Raw genomic sequence first — 22,713 nt, forward strand, 5'->3', positions numbered from 1 at the left:
ATGAATTTAAGTTCTCAGGCTTGTCTTTTGAAGATGATGTACCAGTTTCTTTTGAGGGTGAGGACTGAGAGGTCAGATATGAAGTGAATGCTTTGTGAAAAGTGTTCACCCATAGGTGTTTGTCTTATTTTTCAGTGCGAGTTTGATGCATAGTATTACGTAGGTGAAATGAGACACTTAGGGCATACGATGCAGTGGATGAAGTATACCACATTGTGATATGCCGTTATAGGACTCATGGAAATCCACACCACACCTTCAACAGGCAAGCCTGGGAATTTAAATTATTAATTCTGCTGGACACTAAAAACCATTAACTTAACAAGAGACACTGATTTTATGGTCCATTACAACAATCTGGATTACACCTGGCTGCCTCCATTGTCCTATAACTGCAGAGGTGTTAATTGCCCACTTCATCTTTCCCACCTTGTATTTAGTTTGGACACTCTGGTTACCTTTCTCCAGACCTGAAGTGAAGCTCCATGAAGCTAGAAAGCTTATTCTCTTCACCAACAGAAGTTGGTCTAATACAAGATATTACCTCTCCCACCTTGTCTCTCTCAATGTTAGCCTTTACAGATTAATATGAACAGAAACAGTCTTAAGCATTCATTCAGTAGTCTAATTAGCCACATTTATTTGCACATGTACAGAACAGGCCAACAGGTATGTCATTGTTTCATACAAATTTATAAAAACAAAGTCACCTTGATACACCATACTGCTTTATTTGGAATTTACACACTTCCCTATCAAATACATTAAAAAAGTATCCTTCAACACAACAACATTGGTATTAGTCCCAGATAACTCCAACGTAATAGTCACAGTGGCACATAGGGATCAAAGTTTAATCAGTGGCAAACAAATACAAGTTCCTAGTTAAAAATGAACAGAAGTCTTGACCTTTTCCACCAATGGCCAGCAGAGAGCATCACTAAACATTGTTTTCAGAACACAGTTGTAAACATAACCTGAGCACCTGCAGGGGACAGAGTAGCATTCCAGACTCTCTGACTCTGTCTTGGTCTATGTTAGCATTTTTATTTAACTACTGCTCATATGTGGGTTGGAGAGACATTTGTAAAATAGGAAAATAAATCAAGCTAGATTGGTTAGGGTGGGGAAGAAAGTAAAGAAGTGAAAACGATTGTTCACTTCCCCCTCTCTCTCCTGCTTTGGGAAGTTGAGGCTGTGTTTAGTGGGACTCTAAATTCCAATTCTTACCAGGGATGGAGGAGAGAAGATAGAATGGTAATTATGCTAGGTAACAATGTTATAAAAGCTCCTAAAATATGTAGATTGAAAGGGGAAAGTTAAGTGTCAACAGGACATCTCAAACCATTTATTTAAAATGCACATTTATTTCTACAAAAAAATGTATGATACAGAAGAAGAAGTGATCACACCAATTTAAAGATTTACCTATTAAAATATACAGAGATTCTTAATGAGTACAGGATATTTAAAAAAGATGCAAAGGGGGGTTAATTCTTTTATTTTTACAGTTTTCTGGAACTTCACATAATTTTGATAAGTAACCTTTTACAAAATTATGTAAAAAGTACAAGATGCCTGGTAAACGGTCTGCATTTTTCCAAAAGACTTTTTACAGCATGCATTTGTTAAGGCAGCCTTCTCCTCCTCATAAGGAATCCTTTTACTCATCAAGTAATCTTCTGCTGCAAAGATTAGGCTAAGGAAGTTTAGTCTCTTCTGTTAACGCCTTTTGTCTTTCCTGTCTGATTTACGGTCTCTTTCACTCCGTGAAGTTCTTTTGCCTGACCGACTATTTTCTGACACAGACCTCTTTCTGTCAGACCTTGAACTTTTATCCTTTGATCCTTTTGTATCTCTGCTACTACCTTTTGAAGACTTGTGACTTCTGTCTAGTCCTGAAGCATCCCTTCGCTTCCTATCCAAGCTCCTCCTGCGCTTTCTATCCCTATTATGACCTCGTCCTCTGCTTCGACTTCTGCTCTCACTGCTGCTAGAGCTACTGCTGCTACTGTCTCTGCTACTACTTCCACTAGTGCTACTGCTGCTGCTGGAACTACTCCGACTACTGCTGCTGCCACTGCTGGAACTGCTGCCACTACTACTGCTGGTTGAGCTACTACTACTAGTACTAGTGCTGCTGCTATGACTCCGACTCTTGCTAGTCTTGTTCCTTGTCCTACCCCTGCTTCTACTCCTAGTTTTACTCTTAATTTCTACACTTGTTGCCTGGATCTGATCTGACTGCAACTCACCCAGCTTTACAGACACCACAGCAACTTCCTCCTGGTCTGCCTGAGGCTCTTGATCTTGAATGGACCGAGACAATGGTGGAGGCTGTGGCAGTGGCACAGACTCTGGCTGGGGCTGTATCTCTGCCTCAGGCTCTGGCTGGGCTTCAGGCTCCTTTTCCTGTTTCTCTTCAGGTTCAGCTTCAATTTCTGGTTTGTTAGCTCTCTCCTTTTCAGGAGAATCAGTGTTAAGCTCTTTTGCTGGCTGAGCATCACACTCAGCTTCTGGTTCCACTTCCTTGCTATTTTCACTTTCTAACGGTTCTACACTATCAGCCTCATTCATCTCCACTATATCCTGCTCGTTATCCACTGGCTGAGAACTCTCACCTTCCTCTCTTACAACCATGACCTCTTCATGCTGACTATCCTGCTGCCTGTCATTCTCCTTCACCTCAGCCCTCTCTTCTGCCTTATCCTCCATTTCATGTTTCTGCTCCTCCTCCTCCTGTTCTTTCTCTGCATCACTATGACCTGCCCCTATTTTCACCTTTTCCTCCCCTACCTCCTCCATTTCTACATCATTGTTCTGGTTACCTGTCTCCATCTCTTCCACCTGCTGAGCCACCTTACCCTCTTCCTGCTCCTTGTTCTGTTCTTCTCTCTTTTCTTCATTGTGCACCTCCTGCTGTTCTTTTTCCTTTACAGACTGTCTTCTGGGCCTGGCCTCCATTTTGTTAATTTGTTCTGCAAACTCATTGCGTCTATTTTCAAATATTGCTGGAGAACAAGAGGCAAACATGAAAGAATACATTTCAGAATAACTTGTCAACGTTAAGACCGAAAACTTACTTATTCCCAAATATGTGTTTATGAATTGTAAAATACTATGTTCCTGTTATCTTTCCGAAGTGTTATGCCATTCAAGTGTAATCCAAAAGATGGCAATAGTTTACCGAGAAAGTAAAAGGGGACAGAGGTAGGTGAATTTAAGCTCAAATTTTACGTTTTATGAAAAGCTATCCAAAAAAACTGGTCAACAGATGTTCAATATTTCTAGAATTCCAATGAAGAATTTTTGTTAGTTTTTAAAGCTATTAATGTTTAAATCAAATGTCAGAATATAGGATTCCTTGGGCCTAATTTTAAAGCCTGATCCAAACCACATTAGACCATTGCCAATCCAAAGCCAACCTGAGCATGTTGAGTTGTTTTCAAACCTGATGCAATCTGACTAGAATACAAGTGTTTGTAAGGGTCTAGCAATGACCTGGAGTCCATTTTCTTTACTTTGTTTCCTCCATGGAGCCACCAGGGCTAATTACTACCAACCCCTCAGGCCACCTCAACCCAGTGCCCTGCAAATGAAGGGTGTCCGCTTCTCCCTGGGTCGCTGTTCTGAACCTGTGCTCAGTGCTGACACTCATTCTTGGGGCCAGCTGCTGCCGGCCTCCTCACTGCACTGTGTGTACTATGGAGAGGCACTGCAACTCTTCAACACACTCATTCTGCAGTGCACACAGTGCAGCGAGGTGAAGGGGCAGTCGGCAGGAAAGGGGCATGCAACTGCTACCATGCCGCTCCAATGAGCAAGAGGAGGTAATCCTTAAGCCCAGGAATGTCAAGCTGTTTTCAACTAAAAAAACCCAAAAAACTCAACCCTAATACTTGTAGTTGGGTCTTGTCAAGTTTGAATTGGTTTACAAGACTAACACCAGAGCATTTTCACTTCGGTACTCATACTATTGGCACTGACTAGGTTCCATTGTCTAAGCTGGATGAAATGAAAGTAGTAAGAGCCTAAATGGCATAAAGTAAATTAGATGTTTAAAAATATCAATTTTATTAATAAGGTATTTGTACACGTGAACTAGTTTTAAACTAGAATTTAACTTGACAGCATTCCTTTCAGCTAGGAAGGTCAGTCAGAATGATATAAATCCCAATATAGAAAAAAGGCTTAGAGGGAGGGAGGGAGATCTCATGTTTAAGAAGATTCAAGGAAAAATACTACAATTGATAAATTCTCAACTGAAGTATCCCCTTTAAAAAAACCCATAATATGCTCAGTATCACACATACTGATCTACTTTAAATTGTTCCCTGAAAGAAACTTAGATAGTTATTCTGAGGAAAAGGGTGCGCATATATATATTTTAAGATCAATAATTTTTTAAAAACTGATTAAGTTATCACAAAAGAGCTAATTTGTTCGGTTTCTCAGAACACACAAGTTGCTGACTCCTTGGTAACACTTACATTTTCACACATGCTCGCTCCATGGAATGTGCCTCCTTACCTTCTTGCCTCATTAGCATTTACAGGTGAGACATGGCTACGGGCGATAACATGAAGCAAAGAATACAACTCACACACCTTTAAAAGACTATATGCATACACCACTTCTCAATTAATTTTGCACTAGATAATGACTTCTTTAAAAAAAGGCGTTAAGTGACCAACAAACAATCTCACCCCACTTCTCCACCAAATACTGTTTAGAAATGTAAAATTTGCTTTAGTAATGGAATTAAGATATTGGAATTCAAAAAGTTAAAGAAAATACATATCTTGCTTGAGGGAGGGGAGTATGCTCATACTCCTTTTCTGTACATACCACCTACCGTTCATTTTTTTTTGCGAATCATCTATTAGCTTTTGCGTAGCGGGACACATCCTGCCTGGTATGTAGAAGAGATGGGGCCTTGTCCTGGTTCTTATATATTTAATTATCTTGGCATTATGTTCATTCCATTCTTCTTGCTGAGAAACAAAGGAAAAAGTATAAGATACACAAGAGTATATTTTACATAAGAGAAGTACTGAGAGTAAAAGACAGAATACTCACCAGTTGAGCAAGTTCAACCTTTTGTTCCAATAGACGCAGTTCTGTCTGTTTAGCACGCCTTTCTTCAAACAATTCTCGCCTCTCATTTTCAACCTGCTTTCTCTCCTCCTCTGCCTGCACTTCAAGCTTTTGTTCAATTTCTTGACGTCTCTTTTGCTAAAGGTAAATAAAGTATCGACTTAGCATTTCCTTCTAATGTTGAAGAGGTACCGTACTCTTGATCAGTTTTGTAAGAGTTATGCAAACATAAATGTTACATGCAGTTACACTATGGAGTGAAATATATATATTTTTCCTTTAAACATAAGTCAAGATAGAATTCAGAAGCTAGCTAGCAACTTGTAGAAAAATTCTGATATCAGTCTAAGACCAAAACAGTTGTCTCAATAGGAAAGAACTCAGAGCTGCAATTTATCAATAATTGTTAAATAGTTAATTTTACCTAAGCAATTATTCTATTTTTTTTTTTTTTTAAATCTTGTCATCCATTTGGGATCAGGCTGACCAACAACCATTTAAACTAGAAAAGCATTTTTGGTGATCTAGTGATAAGTTACAGCTATACTAACAATAGCTTTATCAATACCACAGGGGGGAGACACATCTATTTACTGAAAATGGGAAGGTTTACAATACATGTTATGGAAAAATCACTGACTTGTGCACATAAGTGGCATAGCACAATTACGTTCTTATGCACTTTTGGCACAGTTGCCTATGGTTTACAAAACCAGAACACAGAAATAGAATCACTACATCTTAAGTCAGTGATTACACTGGTCTACAATTTTTGAGAAGTCGTCTGCTTCAGAGATAAAAATGTGCTATTTATTATGTATTTTGATGTGCTGAATTCAAATATGACAATTAAAACAACTGATTGGCTACTGTTTCTAAGTAATTTAAGTTTTTACATTTTATGTCTATGTATATTGTGTAGATAGTAGAGTTTTAATCATAAATTGTAAACCTAGGTCTTTTCATGTGTTTACGGTTGCTTTACATGATAATATTTCACCTGTCCTGTTTATGTAACACTTTAAAAATCAGCAAAAGGGTTATATAACTAAAATTTATTATGAAACAAAAGGCAAAAAACTATTATGTACATAGTTTAGTCCTATTCAGTGTCTACTCGGCGCTTCTTGGCTTGTCTCTTGTATTCATTAAATGGAGCATCTCTTGTCACTGTCCAGCAATAGTCTGCAAGCATTGATGGGCTCCATTTGCCCTGATAGCGTTTCTCCATTGTTGCAATGTCCTGGTGAAATCGCTCGCCGCTCACTGCTCCACAGTTCGGTGGAAAAAAATCTAGATGAGAGTGCAAAAAATGTATCTTTAGTGACATGTTGCAACCAAGGCTTTTGTATGCCTTGAGGAGGTTTTTCACCAACAACCTGTAGTTGTCTGCCTTGTTGTTTCTGAGAAAATTTATTGCCACTAACTGGAAGGCTTTCCATGCCGTCTTTTCCTTGCCACGCAGTGCATGGTCAAATGCATCATCTCGAAGAAGTTCACGAATCGGAGGACCAACAAAGACACCTTCCTTTATCTTAGCTTCACTTAACCTTGGAAATTTTCCACGGAGGTACTTGAAAGCTGCTTGTGTTTTGTCAATGGCCTTGACAAAGTTCTTCATCAGACCCAGCTTGATGTGTAAGGGTGGTAACAAAATCTTCCTTGATTCAACAAGTGGTGGATGCTGAACACTTTTCCTCCCAGGCTCCAATGACTGTCAGAGTGGCCAATCTTTCTTGATGTAGTGGGAATCTCTTGCACGACTATCCCATTCTCAGAGAAAACAGCAGTACTTTGTGTATCCAGTCTGCAGACCAAGCAAGAGAGCAACAACCTTCAAATCGCCACAAAGCTGCCACTGATGTTGGTCATAGTTTATGCACCTCAAAAGTTGTTTCATGTTGTCATAGGTTTCCTTCATATGGACTGCATGACCAACTGGAATTGATGGCAAAACATTGCCATTATGTAGTAAAACAGCTTTAAGACTCGTCTTCGATGAATCAATGAACAGTCTCCACTCATCTGGATCGTGAACAATGTTGAGGGCTGCCATCACACCATCGATGTTGTTGCAGGCTACAAGATCACCTTCCATGAAGAAGAATGGGACAAGATCCTTTTGACGGTCACGGAACATGGAAACCCTAACATCACCTGCCAGGAGATTCCACTGCTGTAGTCTGGAGCCCAACAGCTCTGCCTTACTCTTGGGTAGTTCCAAATCCCTGACAAGGTCATTCAGTTCACCTTGTGTTATGAGGTGTGGTTCAGAGGAGGAGGATGGGAGAAAATGTGGGTCCTGTGACATTGATGGTTCAGGACCAGAAGTTTCATCCTCTTCCTTGTCTGACTCAAGTGAGAATGATTCTGGTGCATCAGGAACCGGCAGTCCTTCTCCGTGGGGTACTGGGCGTATAGCTGATGGAATGTTTGGATAATGCACAGTCCACTTTTTCTTCTTTGAGACACCTTTCCCAACTGGAGGCACCATGAGGAAGTAACAATTGCTGGTATGATCTGTTGGCTCTCTCCAAATCATTGGCACTGCAAAAGGCATAGATTTCCTTTTCCTGTTCAACCACTGGCGAAGATTTGTTGCACAAGTGTTGCAGCATATGTGTGGGACCCACCTCTTGTCCTGATCTCCAATTTTGCAGCCAAAATAAAGGTAATAGGCTTTCTTAACCATAGCGGTTATACTGCGCTTTTGTGACACAAACATAGCAGAAGTTATCTGCACTGTTCACACAAGTACGAGGCATCTCTGCTCACTTTGGCTAAACAGAAATGTGTCCCTTTGCAAAATCAAACACTGACAAATAAGAGAGCATGACACTGTATGATTTCTAGAGCTGACATAGGGCAATTTGTTCAGCAGAGTGATGTAAGCTTCGTTATGATTGCATCATCCATGACTTCTAGGAATAACATGATGCAATTCATATCATGTATGACGCAATACCAGCTTCAGATTGCATCATTCATTGTTTTGCCTAAAAAGCAAGTACTGTCCAAACCCAGTCATAGATTTATTCATAGATCCAGTCAAAGATGTATTTTAGTCATTTCTGGTTTAAATTGAGATCCCTTCCCTTTATAACTCACTTATCCTCCGCTATTCCCAAGTCAAGGGTCGTATATACTGACCCAATAGCATAACTTGAAAACTAGAGCCAATCAACAATTTTAAGCATCATTTTCATTTTCAGTGACCCAGAATTAGTAAAGTTTGACTACATTTATTTCAGAAGCATTTTGGCTGTAGAGCAGTGTTATCTTTAGCAACTGTTTCGTTTTGTATTGTTCACTGTAATAAACCACTTGTTTGACTGGTTAGATATCACGGCCAGCCTTTTAGTTGGCTACAAGTGCCATTCACTTTGAAATTACACCACATACTCAGTATCAAGAGAAAAATGTTATGCTTTTCCTGCTCTGCAAGTGTTTTAGAACATGATGCTTTGTTAAATTGTATATGCTCATAGGAAATTTTATCACTTGTGTCATGACAACTGGGGACAAAGCTCAGTTTTGCAGCACTTTTAAATCCTAAAAGAAAGTGTCCCTACCTCGTTTTTATAGCTTTTCAGTTCAAAGCAGCTTTAAAAGCTTCTTAAACTCTTGGACCCCTGGGGTCGGGATGTCTCACTATAAGCAATGCATGTATCATAGGAATTTTTCACTCCATGCATTGAAGCAGTAACTGCTTAATTTTGCCTCACTTGATTTAGTGTGTCAGGTTACAGCATATAATATTAAGAGAAACAAGTACCCTTTCAGTAGCAACTGTGGACTCTTGTTTAAATTTCTGAAGAGTGCCCATCAACAAGCCAAATATACGTCGATTCCTGAATAAAAGACAAAACAGTTTTTGAGATTCAGTCTAAAACATAAGGTTTTTGCTTGCATAAACATTGAGGGAAATTACCGTAGATTAGTGACACCTATTTCTAAAGGTTCACTAACATTCCAAGGCCACAAGAAGAGGTATGGGCTGTGCCAACAGTGTAGAACATAATTAATAATGTATACTTTGATATACATGTACACTTTGCTTTACCAAATAGATTAAGACATGATCTAAGCCCAGAAGATCTCACGCTAACAGACAACAGTTCAGATAACAGTGTGGAAAAATAACTACTGAAGAATTCATTGTAAAACACATACATGGAAAAAGTGGATTTTAAGGAAGGATTTAGAAAAGGGCACATAAAGAATTAAAAGCAAAAGACTGTTCCAAGTGCAGGAAATAGCAAAAAGACCAAAGCTGAACAAACTGTTTGGGCTAGTAGGGGGATCCATGTACTGGAAGAGTCTGGGTTCTGTCACTGGACTATTGTGTGAACTTAAAGTCATTTCACTTCTCTGTCTCTCCATTTCCCCAGCCGTCCTTTGTCTATGAGCTGGGGAAAGGACCACCTATCACTATGTGTTTGCACAAAACCTTATATGATGAGTGTCACAAAGTCAGTGGTAGGGGCTGACTCTTCTCACTTGACTGTAGAGGCTGGGAATAAAAGTTCACTGACAACAGGCTAGCCGTGATCTTGTTCAAGTGCATAACGTGCTTGACAATTATAAGACTTATTTAAAGTAAATACATTTACTTCCTTCCCCTATCCATAAACTCACTCCTCCATGCCTCCCATTACTGCCTTTTTCTGAATATTCTTCTTCCCCACCCAATACCTCTTTTCCCTGCCTTTAGGATTTTCCCCCTTGTCCCTTACTTTTAGGAACTATGCCCCTCCCCTATAAGGGATACTGCCTCTCCCAACAGAAAATTCCTCCCCCTCACTCATTTTGGGCATTTACCCGAGGAGATAGGGTACCAGAAGCAACTACTCCTCTTAGCATGGAGCCACAGGGCTCACCCTGCACAGCAAAAGCCAGGCAGGAAGGAGAAAGAGAACAGGAGCAGAGTCCTGAAGTCTTTGAAGGGGCGGGGGGGGGGGAAGAGAAGCATGTAAGATCTGAGGACAAAGCATTCTCTATCATGCAATCCATTTTAAGAAGTGTAACTAGGCTACGTTTACTCTCAAGGTAGCCCTTCAAAGTCACCTATCATGTATAAATATTGCCTTCAGTAACCATATGAAATTTTTTTAAAAATATACCTTGTTCCATGTTAGGAGACAGAACATGTGAAGGTGCCACATAAGCATAAGAAAAATAGATTTATAGGTACCTTTGTTTTCCCTTCTCATCCATAGTTTGATCCTGAATTAGGTCTCGACGTGTTCGCTCTTTGGAGGTAGCAACAACAGAAGATTGCAACGCCGGCTACAAGAACAACAAAACAATCAGTTTGTGTTTCATCTACGCACTTCTGTGCCAAATGCCCACTCTCTCAATTGTTACCTTTTTAACATCTTCATCCTCAGCGTCGCTTTCATGGCGTGATTCTCTCCTTGTCCGACGTTCCCCACCCAGCCTGAGGAGAAAATACAAAAGTCAAACATCATTATTTGAGACTGAACCAAGTATAATGGAAAGTTTACATCCCAACAGAGACAGCACTTTTCAAGACTGCTGCAGCCAAGTGCATCAAGATTTACAATAAACCCTCATTGTCCAGAAGTTTAGAAGATGGCCAATAAATAGCGCTCAGGCTACAGTTTTGCATATGGGACTCCAGTGTCAGAGAACACAAGTATTACAGTTTACAAACGGTACACCTTAAATTGCTTTAAACTAGGGGTGGCGAACCTGTGGCTCTGGAGCCACACGCAGCTCTTCAGAAGTTAATATGCGGCTCTTTGTATAGGCACTGACTCCAGGGCTGGAGCTACAGGTGCCAACTTTCCAATGTGCCAGGGGGGTGCTCACTGCTCAACCCCTGGCTCGGCCACAGACCCTCCCACCACTCCACCCCCTCCCCTGAGCTTGCTATGCCCTTGCTCCTCCCCCTAAGCTTCCTGCATGCCAGGGGAGGTGCGAGGAGGGAGGGGGAGGCGTTGATTGGCGGAGCTACTGGTGGGTGGGAGGTGCTGATGGGGGGCTGCTGACGTATTACTGTGGCTCTTTGGCAATATACATTGGTAAATTCTGGCTCCTTCTCAGACTCAGGTTGGTCACCCCTGCTTTAAACAGTGTCTAGTAAAATAAGAGACAGGACTGCCTGTTTAGCTATTTATCATACACCCAATACATTACTATCCTCAGTTTTATTCCCAGTTTATACCCTCTCTGCGCTTAAGTTTAGTAAGCATTTGTAAAACAGGTATAAGTATTTACATACAGCACTTCAGGGTGGAGTTCAAAGGCTTCAGAATTTGTAAATGGTTTTGAAATTTCAGGAGAAAAATGTTACTGAAGTTATCTAAAATGGATGAAATCCTCACAATAAATTAATCCCTGAAATACTGAAAATTTCCAGATAATGGGATCAATATTTCAGTGTAAGCATTTTTGCAGAATTAAGTGTTAACTTTATAACAGATTTTAACCCAGAACAATTATTCTCCAAAGTTAAAACCCTAAAAGGTGGTCTTAGAAGAGGCAGATTAGTACTGTACTGCAATATGATTAAGCAGCAAAATGCTTTAAAACGGAGTAAATTCCAACTACTTTTGAGAGAAATATGGCACCAATTCAGAAAAGCACTTACGTACATGTTTAAGTGCTTTGCTGAATCCAGGTCTTAATAAAGAACAACAAGCCTACAAATTAACAGAGCTATTCCCAATTTTTATCTCCTGGTATTTCTGTATCACAAGGCCAACCCAAAGTAGAGGAACTCCTCACTTAAAGTCCTCCCGGTTAACACTGTTTCAATGTTAAATTGCTGATCAATTAGGGAACATGCTCATTTAAAGTTGTGAAATGCTCCCTTCTAAAAAACTAACACATTTATTTGAGCATAAGCTTTCGTGGGCTACAGCCCACTTCATTGACCCATGAAAGCTTATGCTCAAATAAATGTGTTAGTCTCTAAGGTGCCACAAGTACTCTTGTTCTTTTTGCGGATACAGACTAACACGGCTGCTACTCTGAAAGCTCCATTCTAAGTCGTTTGGCAGCCGCCTGTTTTGTCCGCTGCTTGCAGGAAGAGCAGCCAGTTGCAGCTAGCTGGTGGGTGGTTGGAACCAGGGTGAACCAGCAGCCCCCCTATCAGCTCCCCACTCCCCTAAATTCCCTGTGCAGCAGCTCTCCCTCCTCCCACTGCCATGTGCTGCTCCTGCCCTCTGCCTTGGAGCTGCTCCCCGAGACTCCTGCTTGCTGTAGGGGGGGGGGGGTGGTGAGAAGAAGGGGGCTAATGTGAGGGTGTCTCCCCGTCCCCCCTGCTTACCCCATCTTCCATAGAGCAGGGGGGACACATTACAGAGGGAGGGAGCTTCTAGGCCAGTGCTTCTCAAACTATCTGATGTGGGGGACTGGCAATCCCCCCCCCCATATGTGCCTGGGACCGGTGCCATATTATTATCCTATTCGACGCTCTTATGAGGAAACTCGCCGTGGACCGGCAGCCAATGGCTCACGGATCGGCCTCAGTCCACGGACCACCACTTTGAGAAGCACTGTTCTAGGCAATAGCTGCCCTCTCAGGTCTCAGCAAGCTGATTTAATTAACAAGGCAGTGTACTTAACACTGGGGTCAGCTACTTAAAGGGGAAATGCTTATTTTTTCTCTCACACACAAGGTGTGTGTCTGTCTGCCCTCCCTCCCTCCTTTCCTGCTGCCTTGTAGAGTGTTGTGAGAGTTAACCCTTGAGGGCTCAGTCAATTGCTAGTTCATTTAGCAGTAAGGCATTGCCTGGGAAATATCCCACCCTCCCACTCCTCCACCTCAACCAAGCTTCACAATTATCATCACCACGGTGTACCAGTATTAAGTTGTTTGTTTAAAACTTATATTGTGTGTGTGTATTAGTCTTTTGTCTGGTGAAAAAAATTTCCCTGGAACCTTACCCCCTCATTTACATTAATTCTTATGGGGAAATTGGATTTGCTTAACATCGTTTCGCTTAAAGTCAACAACGTTAAGTGAGGAGTTCCTGTATGAACGCTTCATACTTCAAGACAGACTGCATACATATGCGCGATGTTTTAAGATACTTTTGAAACAAATGAAAATTTTGTTTTTCTAAAAGAGTACAATGAACACAACTACGGAACTCCTTTAAAACTCCACAAACAAAACCAACTGAGACCTTATTGGTGAACTGCAGCCAAATAAAAAGTGTTTCTGATTAAAGCGAATCAGCTACACAAGAATAAACTTGGGCAAAGCTAAACAAAATTTTATGAGATTCTATTCCTGTGTGTTGCTTGTGTTTATTTAAGATGTCTCCTTCACAACCCAGTTTCTTTGAGCCTTCTATAAAGTCAAACCTAGGTAAAATTGTTGCTACAAAATGTTGCAGTGTGACAAGTTTTACACCATCTCTGCACTGTATGATCACACAGAAAAGATTTCAAGAGGAGAAAGTCCCTATCAAGAGACATGAACTTAGTAGCAAGCTCCTCAAACATACTCACACACACTGAATTTGGCAGTGATGCATACTAAATTCTGGGGCAAGAAGGTCTATTGAACTGACTAAGAAATAAAATCACTGCTGTGTTCCATACGTTATTAAAGGTAACCCACAAAGAAAAAAATAGAGGATATGCTCACCTATAACTGGAGTTCTTTGAAATGGACTCTACACATTCATACTCTTGGGTTGCACTATTGGTGCAGTTCAATGGTCGAATGGCTCATTTCAGTGTCACCCCAGTGTCCTAATATCCCCTCCTTCTCCTTCACTGTTCCTGGATGCTCTGAGGGTAAATCTATAAAAGTGGGTGTGGCGTTCTGGGCAGCTCAGTTCCTTCCACCACCTTCTCAGGTCTGTGACTGTAATAAAGACTTCACAGACAATGGGTAGGGAGTGTGAAAGTGTAGAGTCCATCTTGAAGAACTCAAGTGACAGGCAAATAACTTCTATGTCTTCTTTGAGTGGCAGCTACACACGCCCACTCTTGGGACAGTCTGATGAGTGGTACAGTACTGTGAAATGAGGAAAATGGGACAGAGTCCTATTTAATCACTGACTGAAGTACAGCTCTACTGAACTGTGCCACACACCTGGATGCTGAATCAAGGGAGTAACGGTTAGAGAACATGTGTACAGAGCTCCAAGTTCCAGCTCTGCAGTTTTCAACAAGCACACATTCAAGACATGCCAAAGAGGCTGCCTTAGCCTAGTGAAATGTGCAGGAAGAGGGACAGAAGGTAGTTTGTAGTTCTCTAATACAGAGCCTAACCCATTTAGACAAGCACTGAAAATAACCTGGACCTTTACTATTCTCTTTCAAAGCTATGGAGAGATTAGGGGATTTAAATAAAATGTCAGTGCTCTTTTATCAACCAACCTCCCGAGAGTGCATGAGGTGTGGAAAAGAATACTAGCAAGATAAGTGACTGGTCAAAATGTAAGTCAATAAGGGAAGAAGCAGCAGGCAGCATGAGAGCACTCCAACCTAACTACTATGAAGTTCCACTGTCAGAGCTGCAATCCAAGAATGGTACACGTAAAAGCAACTCAAAGACATAGTAACAGGTTTGTGACCTTATGCTTTGTCTATATATGGGTTTGCCTTGGTTTAACTTAATCGGTTTAAATTAAATTTGGTTAAACCACTGCAATTTTAATGTGTAGAAGAAGCCTTAGTTCTCTGCCCCAGCAACCAGATACTCTCACTGCCTGCACTGTATTAAATGATAAAAATACTAGCAAAAACATTCAGTTAGTATGTTCAGCAGTTAATGTTGACAATTAAGCATTTTAGATTTCAGTTTTAACACCCCATTGAGCTGGGGGAAGGGGGGGCGCGCACAGTTTACATTCATATATTACTTCAGAACCGTTAAAGGGTCTGTATATACCACTCAAATTCTACATTTGATCGCACTCCTTCACAATTACAGAAGATATCAGTAGTGGAACCAGTGGCTTAAAATGGAAAGCAAATACTACCGTAGAGGTCCATTGTATTGCATTTTATAGTGAGGAGAATGAGACAAGATTTCATCAGAGGTGAGATGGACATGTTAACATAGACAGGGAATCGTTCTCTTACTGGTGCAACAGTGATCTTCCAAAAACGTTAGTGACAAGAGTGTCTTAAGTCTGGAATGAGTCATCTTTAAATAATTATAAAGCCACCAGACTAACAATTACCAGTTCTGATAATTTAAATTTGCTAAATCATAATGACCTTTTACCCCAGTAAAGTTTTTATGTCCACCTTTGTACCTACCTACTGGTTGCCCCTTCAAGATCCCTCTGTTTGGCTGGGGGTCCTCCACTATCCGAGAATCCACGCCTAAAAAAAACAACAAGACTTAAGACAGGAAGTACAACAAATAAGTAGTAGTCTGAGCAGAGACCTGGAAGCTGGAGTTCCCAATGCAGGTCTGTCACTCACTCAGCTGTGACCCTGGCTAAGTCAAACCTCCTGTCTATGTGGGTAATGCTTGCCTACATTGCAAGAAATAACCACCATAATAATTAATTAAATTTTGGTAACAGCCAAATTATATAGCTTTTTCCAAACTCTAAGTAAATGACCTATATTAGTAGCATGAAGTACACAATAACCCTGTAATTCTGACCTGCCAACACCTGATATTCTACTATGGGAAAGTATCACTTGGCCACGGCAGACAGTCGGCCACAAAATAAATAAGTGTCTAATGTAGTGTGATGATGCGGTTCTGGCGGGACCCAACTGTGTGCGCCAATTCAGGACAAATTGCTTAAACAGGGCAGTTACAGCCCAAGGCTGGGGTTTTTCCATCTCTAAGGCAAACCAAACCAGCCAGACCAAGAGGACTTTGGTTTCACCCCACTGGCTAACCACACGTCACACAAGCAATTTCCTTAGACAATCCAGTCTTCCAGTATCACCACCAGTGCCACTTGTCCTGGGGATGAATGGTTCTGAAAACCAATACCCCAATAAAAGAAAACGGTTCTCTCGATCCCAAAGAATCTAGCTCCAGACCCAGGTCAATATACAAATCAGATCTTACCCACAAATCACGCTGTTGCCAATTCTTTAGACTCTAAACTCTAAAGGTTTATTCATAAAAGGAAAAAGATAGAGATGAGAGCTAGAATTGGTTAAATGGAATCAATTACATGCAGTAATGGCAAAGTTCTTAGTTCAAGCTTGTAGCAGTGATGAAGTAAACTGCAGGTTCAAATCAAGTCTCTGGAGTACATCCCCCACTGGGATGGGTCAGTCACTCCTTTGTTCAGAGCTTCAGTTTGTAGCAAAGTTCCTCCAGAGGTAAGAAGCAGGACTGAAGACAAGATGGAGCCTTTTATAGGCTTTTCCAGGTGTAAGAACACTTCTTTGTTCTTACTGTGGAAAATTACAGCAAAATGGAGTCTGGAGTCACATGGGCAAGTCCCTGCATACTTCGCTGAGTTACAAGGCATATCTGCCTTCTCTCAATGGGTCAATTGTGTAGCTGATGGTCCTTAACGGGCCATCAAGCAGGCTAGGCAGAGCTAACACCAACTTGTCTGAGATGTCTCCCAGAAGCATAGCATAAGTTTGAAGTATAGACAGTACAGAACTAATACTCATAACTTCAACTACAAAATGACACATGCATACAGACAGCATAATCATAACCAGCAACCCATAACCTGGTCTTAGACACCTTATATGACCCCCTTTACATAAGATTTGGTGCCACTACAGGACCTTGGTTGCAACCATGTTCTATATGGTCCCAGATTACATCAATAATGTCACACCCCCAACGCAAAAGTGATGCAGGAAGGGATGACACACATCACTGACTGCATCCCAAGAGCTCCCCATCCTTGGATCTGTCTCACTACAGCTAGTGTTGGGTTAGAAGCCGTACCGGCGTATAACAGAAACGGTTTATCAAAGTCATGTTCAATAACATGATTGAATTTTTTTTACAAACTTAAGGTATAACTTGGTTAGCTTTTGCAGCATTGTTCCTGTATGTTTCATGTGATCTTGTCAAGAGCTAAAGAAAACAGCTACTTTATCCATACAAGTTTTGGCCAATGTTTGGAACCCAATTAACATCAAACCAATGTAGATATTAATGTTGTTTATAGTACAGGAATCTTGGCATTTAGCCATGAAAGCAATATGGTAGTGTGCCTCAGTTTCCCTTTTTATACAGCACATCAGGTCTGGAATGTCTTTTCCCCTTTGGAAAGTACCAAAACTGTTTATAGGCATCAACTGTGAAACATCAGTTTAACAAGGACTTTTAACATAAAGTATGTCTTCATGCATTACTCTCAACATGTTCAAAGGATTTTCCAAAAGATTAGGCACATGATGCATTCTTACAGTTTTTGATAATAGCAACACATCAGTTACAAAAATCATCATTAGCAATAACAAATTCATTGCAAGTGTCAATTTACAATCATGTTTGTCATGCCACACCTTTGGCTCAATACCATTGGAGTTTTGGCATTTTAGGGTTAACCTGTGGCTTCCCTTTGCAAAATTCAGTTTTCTTTTTCCTCCTTGTCCTGCAGGATCAAACCCTTGCTTAACCAAATTTACTGGCTGATTGGGTGGGCTCTCTGTACTAACAGCTATTAGCAAGTCTTTCTTCTCCCTGCCAGCCAGGTAATTTGCATCAACACAGACACTAGCTTTTAACTTCTTAGCTGCTACCAATTCCGATGTTGGACTCTGTCTTACAGAGATACCACACAAATCCAAAGGGTCTGAGGGTGAGAGTTTGCTTGCTCTCCCCTGCATCCTCAATCATTCAGCCATAAAACTGTTTTGCTTTGAAATACCAGTAACCAAATTTGTCCTTAAACCCTGAAGCACAGACTGCTCACTCACAGAATCAGCATGGAGACATTCCTGTCCCAACACCATTGTCTTCCCAACAAGCTGGCCAAATACAGCCACTTGGTTACAGGGCTGCTCTACTTTCTTAACTTTTACTCCATCAGAGACCTTTTCAAAGCTACCCTCACTGGACCTTTTAAAAGGAAAGTCAGGGGATCCATTCACAACAGAACATTTCTGGCTGTTAGGAACTGAAACTTCCTTGACTAAATCACTTTCGCACCCTTCAGTTACAATAAACTGCTTCCACAGATTACCATGAGGATTCCTTTCCCCAGGAGCTTCTTTAAGCAGCAATTCACCCCTCACAGAAGTTTTGCCCTTACCCTCTTCACCTAGGGCTTGCTCTAAATGAACACTTTCCTGAGCAACAACAGACCCTTTCTGGGCCTCACTTACATTCAGAATTACCTTTGGCCCATCAGGCGGATTCCTACACAATCCCTTTTCAGGCAAACTTATAGACTTTCTAGATAACAGGTTAGAAGCATTCTCCTTCCCTTGGCCATGAACAAGTTCAGGAATCTTTTCCTTCTTGCTACAAGTTGTCAAACTGTCAGTAGTAACAATTAAATCACCTTCATGCTCTCCTTGTGCCCTGGCTAGGGTATCACCCTGGTCAGACAGAGCTGCTACACCCTTTTCCAACCACACATTAGCAACTGGCAAACTACAAGCACCAGAATTGTCTGGTCTCTGGGATTTTGCTACGACACTAACTGGATGCAACCTAGTTACAGTGCCATTCTCCCCAGCAGACACAAACTTAGGACCATTTCCTTCCTGGGCTTTAGCTGTATCCACAACCAACTCTGCGACAACCCTCACAGGCTGAAAGGCACCTTCTGTCTGCTCCACAGACAAAGAAGAGCTGGAGACACATTCTCCTTCACCAGACAAACAGCTTGGGATTTCATTTCCCTTGTCCCAGCACACCGACAACCGAGGTAGCTTCCTCCATAGGCAAGTCAATACCCCTGACAGACACAGGCACATTTCCTTCACTGTCACATTTCTCCACACAGGAAAGAGATAAGCGATAGGGACACTCATCTTCCACTATCCCTACCTTCCCAAACTGCTGACTAGACCAAGCCATCAGCTCACAAGGCTGCCTAGGCTCCTCCAAACTTTCCCTACCAGGCACATTGCCACTCCCAATGGATAAGCTACTGCTTTTTTCACTACACTGAGCTACGTCCAGCAAATCACAGTTACCCATTTCAGCTTCACTTTCACAAGCTGTACTAGCCACCAATCCATCACCCATCACAAATCTACCCTTTCCTTCCTCAGTTAGGGCTTTTACCTGACGATCTACTTTAATCTGCTCCTGAGAAACATTTTCCTGACCAATGAGATTTTTCTGTGCTTGATCTAATTCCAGATTCACTTCTGAGACATTAGATAGACATTCAGAAATTCCATTCACAGACACACTGCTTCCTTGCACAGACAAACCTTTGGAGCAACCCTCCTCAGGCAAATCATTGCCCACAATAGACACAGGTTTGAGATCATTTCTGTCCTGTGACTGGCTACCTGAACTGAACAAAGCTTTAACATTTTCCCCAATCAAAAGAGCTTTAGGCAATAACTTCCTTACCCCAGCTATAACTTCATGCTTAGCACCATTCCATTCAAGGTGGATTTTGGCTAAAGGCACACGTACAGTAAACTCATAGAGGACTACAACATTCACACTCTGATTTGGTAAATAAAGCAGATCTTGTCAAAGAGGAAGATTAACAAGAGTGATGTTAGAAGCCATAATTTGCCCTAAACAGCTTTTACCATTGACTTTTACACTCTCTCTGAATTTTCCATTACTACTCATACATAGCACTGGCACAATTTATGGGGCCACCTTCCACTGAACTCACAGTAACAGCATTTACATAAAAGGTGGCAGTGTTGGGGTACATTTGGTTACACCCAGACAACTGCTCAGTTATACAACATACCAACATTGTTATAAACTGGACTTTCAAGAGGATACAATTTCTGCTGTTCTTCCCTTGCTTTTTTGACGTGGAGCTGGAGTCTAGCCATCTCTTGTTGCATCTGTCTTTTCTTCTCAGCAGCCAGCAGCTCCAGACACCCCTCACGAGCTTTTTCTTCTCTCTTAGCAGCTTCTTTCTTTCTCTTAGCAGCCTCTTTCTTCAGCTGGGCCAAGGCTTGCTTCTCTTTCATTCGAATTTCTGCCAGTTTTTGCTCATGTTCAAACTCCAGGCTGTCCACCAGGGCTTGCAGTTTCATTGCTTTTGCTGATGCTTTCTGGCTCATGGTCACTGATCTTTAACCAAACAAACTCTCAATCCCAAATTTCAAATTTGGATAGCGTGGGGTTCTAACCCAAAGCTTAATTGACCTGGTTCTGTGGATCCAAGCACGACTATGCCACTGTGATGATGAGGTTCTGGCGGGACCCAACTGAGAGTGCCAATTCAGGACAAATTGCTTAAACAGGGCAGTTACAGCCCAAGGCTGGGGTTTTTCCACCTCTAAGGCAAACCAAACCAGCCAGACCAAGAGGACTTTGGTTTCACCCCACTGGCTAACCACAAGTCACACAAGCAATTTCCTTAGACAATCCAGTCTTCCAGTATCACCACCAGTGCCACTCGTCCTGGGGATGAATGGTTCTGAAAACCAACACCCCAATAAAAGAAAACGGTTCTCTCGATCCCAAAGAATCTAGCCCCAGACCCAGGTCAATATACAAATCAGATCTTACCCACAAATCACGCTGTTGCCAATTCTTTAGAATCTAAACTCTAAAGGTTTATTCATAAAAGGAAAAAGATAGAGATGAGAGCTAGAATTGGTTAAATGGAATCAATTACATGCAGTAATGGCAAAGTTCTTAGTTCAAGCTTGTAGCAGTGATGAAGTAAACTGCAGGTTCAAATCAAGTCTCTGGAGTACATCCCCCACTGGGATGGGTCAGTCACTCCTTTGTTCAGAGCTTCAGTTTGTAGCAAAGTTCCTCCAGAGGTAAGAAGCAGGACTGAAGACAAGATGGAGCCTTTTATAGGCTTTTCAAGGTGTAAGAACACTTCTTTGTTCTTACTGTGGAAAATTACAGCAAAATGGAGTCTGGAGTCACATGGGCAAGTCCCTGCATACTTTGCTGAGTTACAAGGCATATCTGCCTTCTCTCAATGGGTCAATTGTGTAGCTGATGGTCCTTAACAGGCCATCAAGCAGGCTAGGCAGAGCTAACACCAACTTGTCTGGGATGTCTCCCAGATGCATAGCATAAGTTTGAAGTACAGACAGTACAGAGTTAATACTCATAACTTCAACTACAAAATAACACATGCATACAGACAGCATAATCATAACCAGCAACCCATAACCTGGTCTTAGACACCTTATATGACCTCCTTTACATAAGATTTGGTGCCACTACAGGACCTTGGTTGCAACCATGTTCTATATGGTCCCAGATTATATCAATAACATCACAGTAGTCACAGTTAAAGCCAACATGTGCATAAACATACAGTAACTTTGTTTTATCATCTGATTCTGCAGTTTCTTACCTTAGCAATATGCTACCACGCCCTCTACCTCCACCAGGGCCTGTGATGGTCAATAATCTACCTTGAGCGGGCCTGGAAAAATGTACTAGGTGTTAGAACTTGAGCAGGGTAAATACATGCTTTCTCTAGACACGTGCATGGCCTCACACACCAGACATGGACTGTGACAGAGCCTCAAGTGCCCAGAGACAGAGCCTTGCTTGGAAAAACCTTGCCAGGAAGCAGCAGCACAAACCTTGGGGAGGCGCACAGGAAAGCGATTGCTACTTAGGGTCGCCAACATTATATTTTTTTTTAATTAAGGGGCTGCTTTCCCACCCTATCTATCCTTCCTCCCAATATCATTAATAAATAAGTAATACTAAGCAGCAGCGCTCACCTACATTTATGAAAAAATAAGGGACTTTTGGAAACCCTACGACCCCACCCCAATCCGGCTGGGCCTCCCGGCTAAATCGCGCCTGACGGACGACTGAGGAAGGGAGGCTCTTTGTGTCCCCCTTAGACACGTTACCGACCGTGCGGGCAAATCACACGCACCGTGTCCCTACAATCACGGTATAATAAGAGTCGATCCAGCGCCCGGCCCAGCAACCCCACTGGAGCAGCAAGGAAAGCGGCGGGGAGTCCCAGCCTGCACGCTAGAGGGAGGCCGCAGCGCCAGCCAGGGCGCTCCTGGGGGTCTCCCGCACTCACGGGTCGGGACCAAGTGCCCGAAGCGAGAAGGTGCGTCAGGCTGTGGCCTGGGGAGCCCCAAAACCCGCGAACAGGCGGCAGGGTTTGCGGCCAGGGTCGGACATGCGCGGCCCCATCGCTCCCCGAGAAAAGGCGCCCGCAAGGCTCGCCCTGACCGCCAGGGCCCGGCCCGGCCCAGCCCAACCATCCCCCCGCAGCCTCAGGCGCGCGCCCAGCCAGCCCCAGCCTCACCTCACATCGTTGGGGTCCCGGCCCGTGAGTTTGCGGATATTCTCATCCACGTGCTTGAGGCTCTCCTTGGCCTTTTCCAGCTGCTCCTGCAGCGCGCGCACCGCCACCGCCATCCCGCCAGCAGCGCGGCCTAGCCAGGGGCCTAGCGCAAAGCACCGCTGGGTAACGGAGAGAGACGCCCCGCCTACAAGCAACTCGTCCCGCCCTATAACCCGCCAATCACAGAGCTCAGAGCCAGAGTGACACCAATAGACAACCACCGACCATCCGCGCC

At 42.4% G+C, this 22,713-nt stretch overlaps 1 protein-coding gene across 1 annotated transcript; it reads right to left on the reverse strand.

The window, feature by feature from the left end:
- Positions 1-621: 621 nt before the first annotated feature.
- On the reverse strand, positions 622-22,709 carry PNN (pinin, desmosome associated protein). Its single transcript, XM_039534574.1, has 9 exons — positions 22,440-22,709; positions 21,513-21,584; positions 15,352-15,417; positions 10,465-10,537; positions 10,292-10,386; positions 8,873-8,948; positions 5,080-5,235; positions 4,856-4,994; positions 622-3,011 (listed from the first exon to the last, which is right to left on the reverse strand). Exons 1-9 carry the CDS (start codon positions 22,550-22,552, stop codon positions 1,723-1,725), a joined length of 2,079 nt encoding a protein of 692 aa, XP_039390508.1. The 5' UTR covers positions 22,553-22,709; the 3' UTR covers positions 622-1,722.
- Positions 22,710-22,713: the final 4 nt, after the last annotated feature.

The sequence above is a fragment of the Mauremys reevesii genome, linkage group 4 (genome assembly GCF_016161935.1).
Source record: "Mauremys reevesii isolate NIE-2019 linkage group 4, ASM1616193v1, whole genome shotgun sequence".
In the NCBI taxonomy this organism is placed as follows: Eukaryota; Metazoa; Chordata; order Testudines; family Geoemydidae; genus Mauremys; species Mauremys reevesii.

What these genes read in the sequence shown, in the direction of transcription:
- PNN (XM_039534574.1), bottom strand. Translation starts at nt 22,552, where the DNA reads ATGGCGGTGGCGGTGCGCGCGCTGCAGGAGCAGCTGGAAAAGGCCAAG. An exon ending in CGTGGTAGCATATTGCTAAG is followed by an intron (nt 15,418 to 21,512) that starts GTAAGAAACTGC and finishes TGTTTTTTTTAG; the next exon opens with GCGTGGATTCTCGGATAGTG. An exon ending in TTCGCAAAAAAAAATGAACG is followed by an intron (nt 3,012 to 4,855) that starts GTAGGTGGTATG and finishes CTTGTTCTCCAG; the next exon opens with CAATATTTGAAAATAGACGC.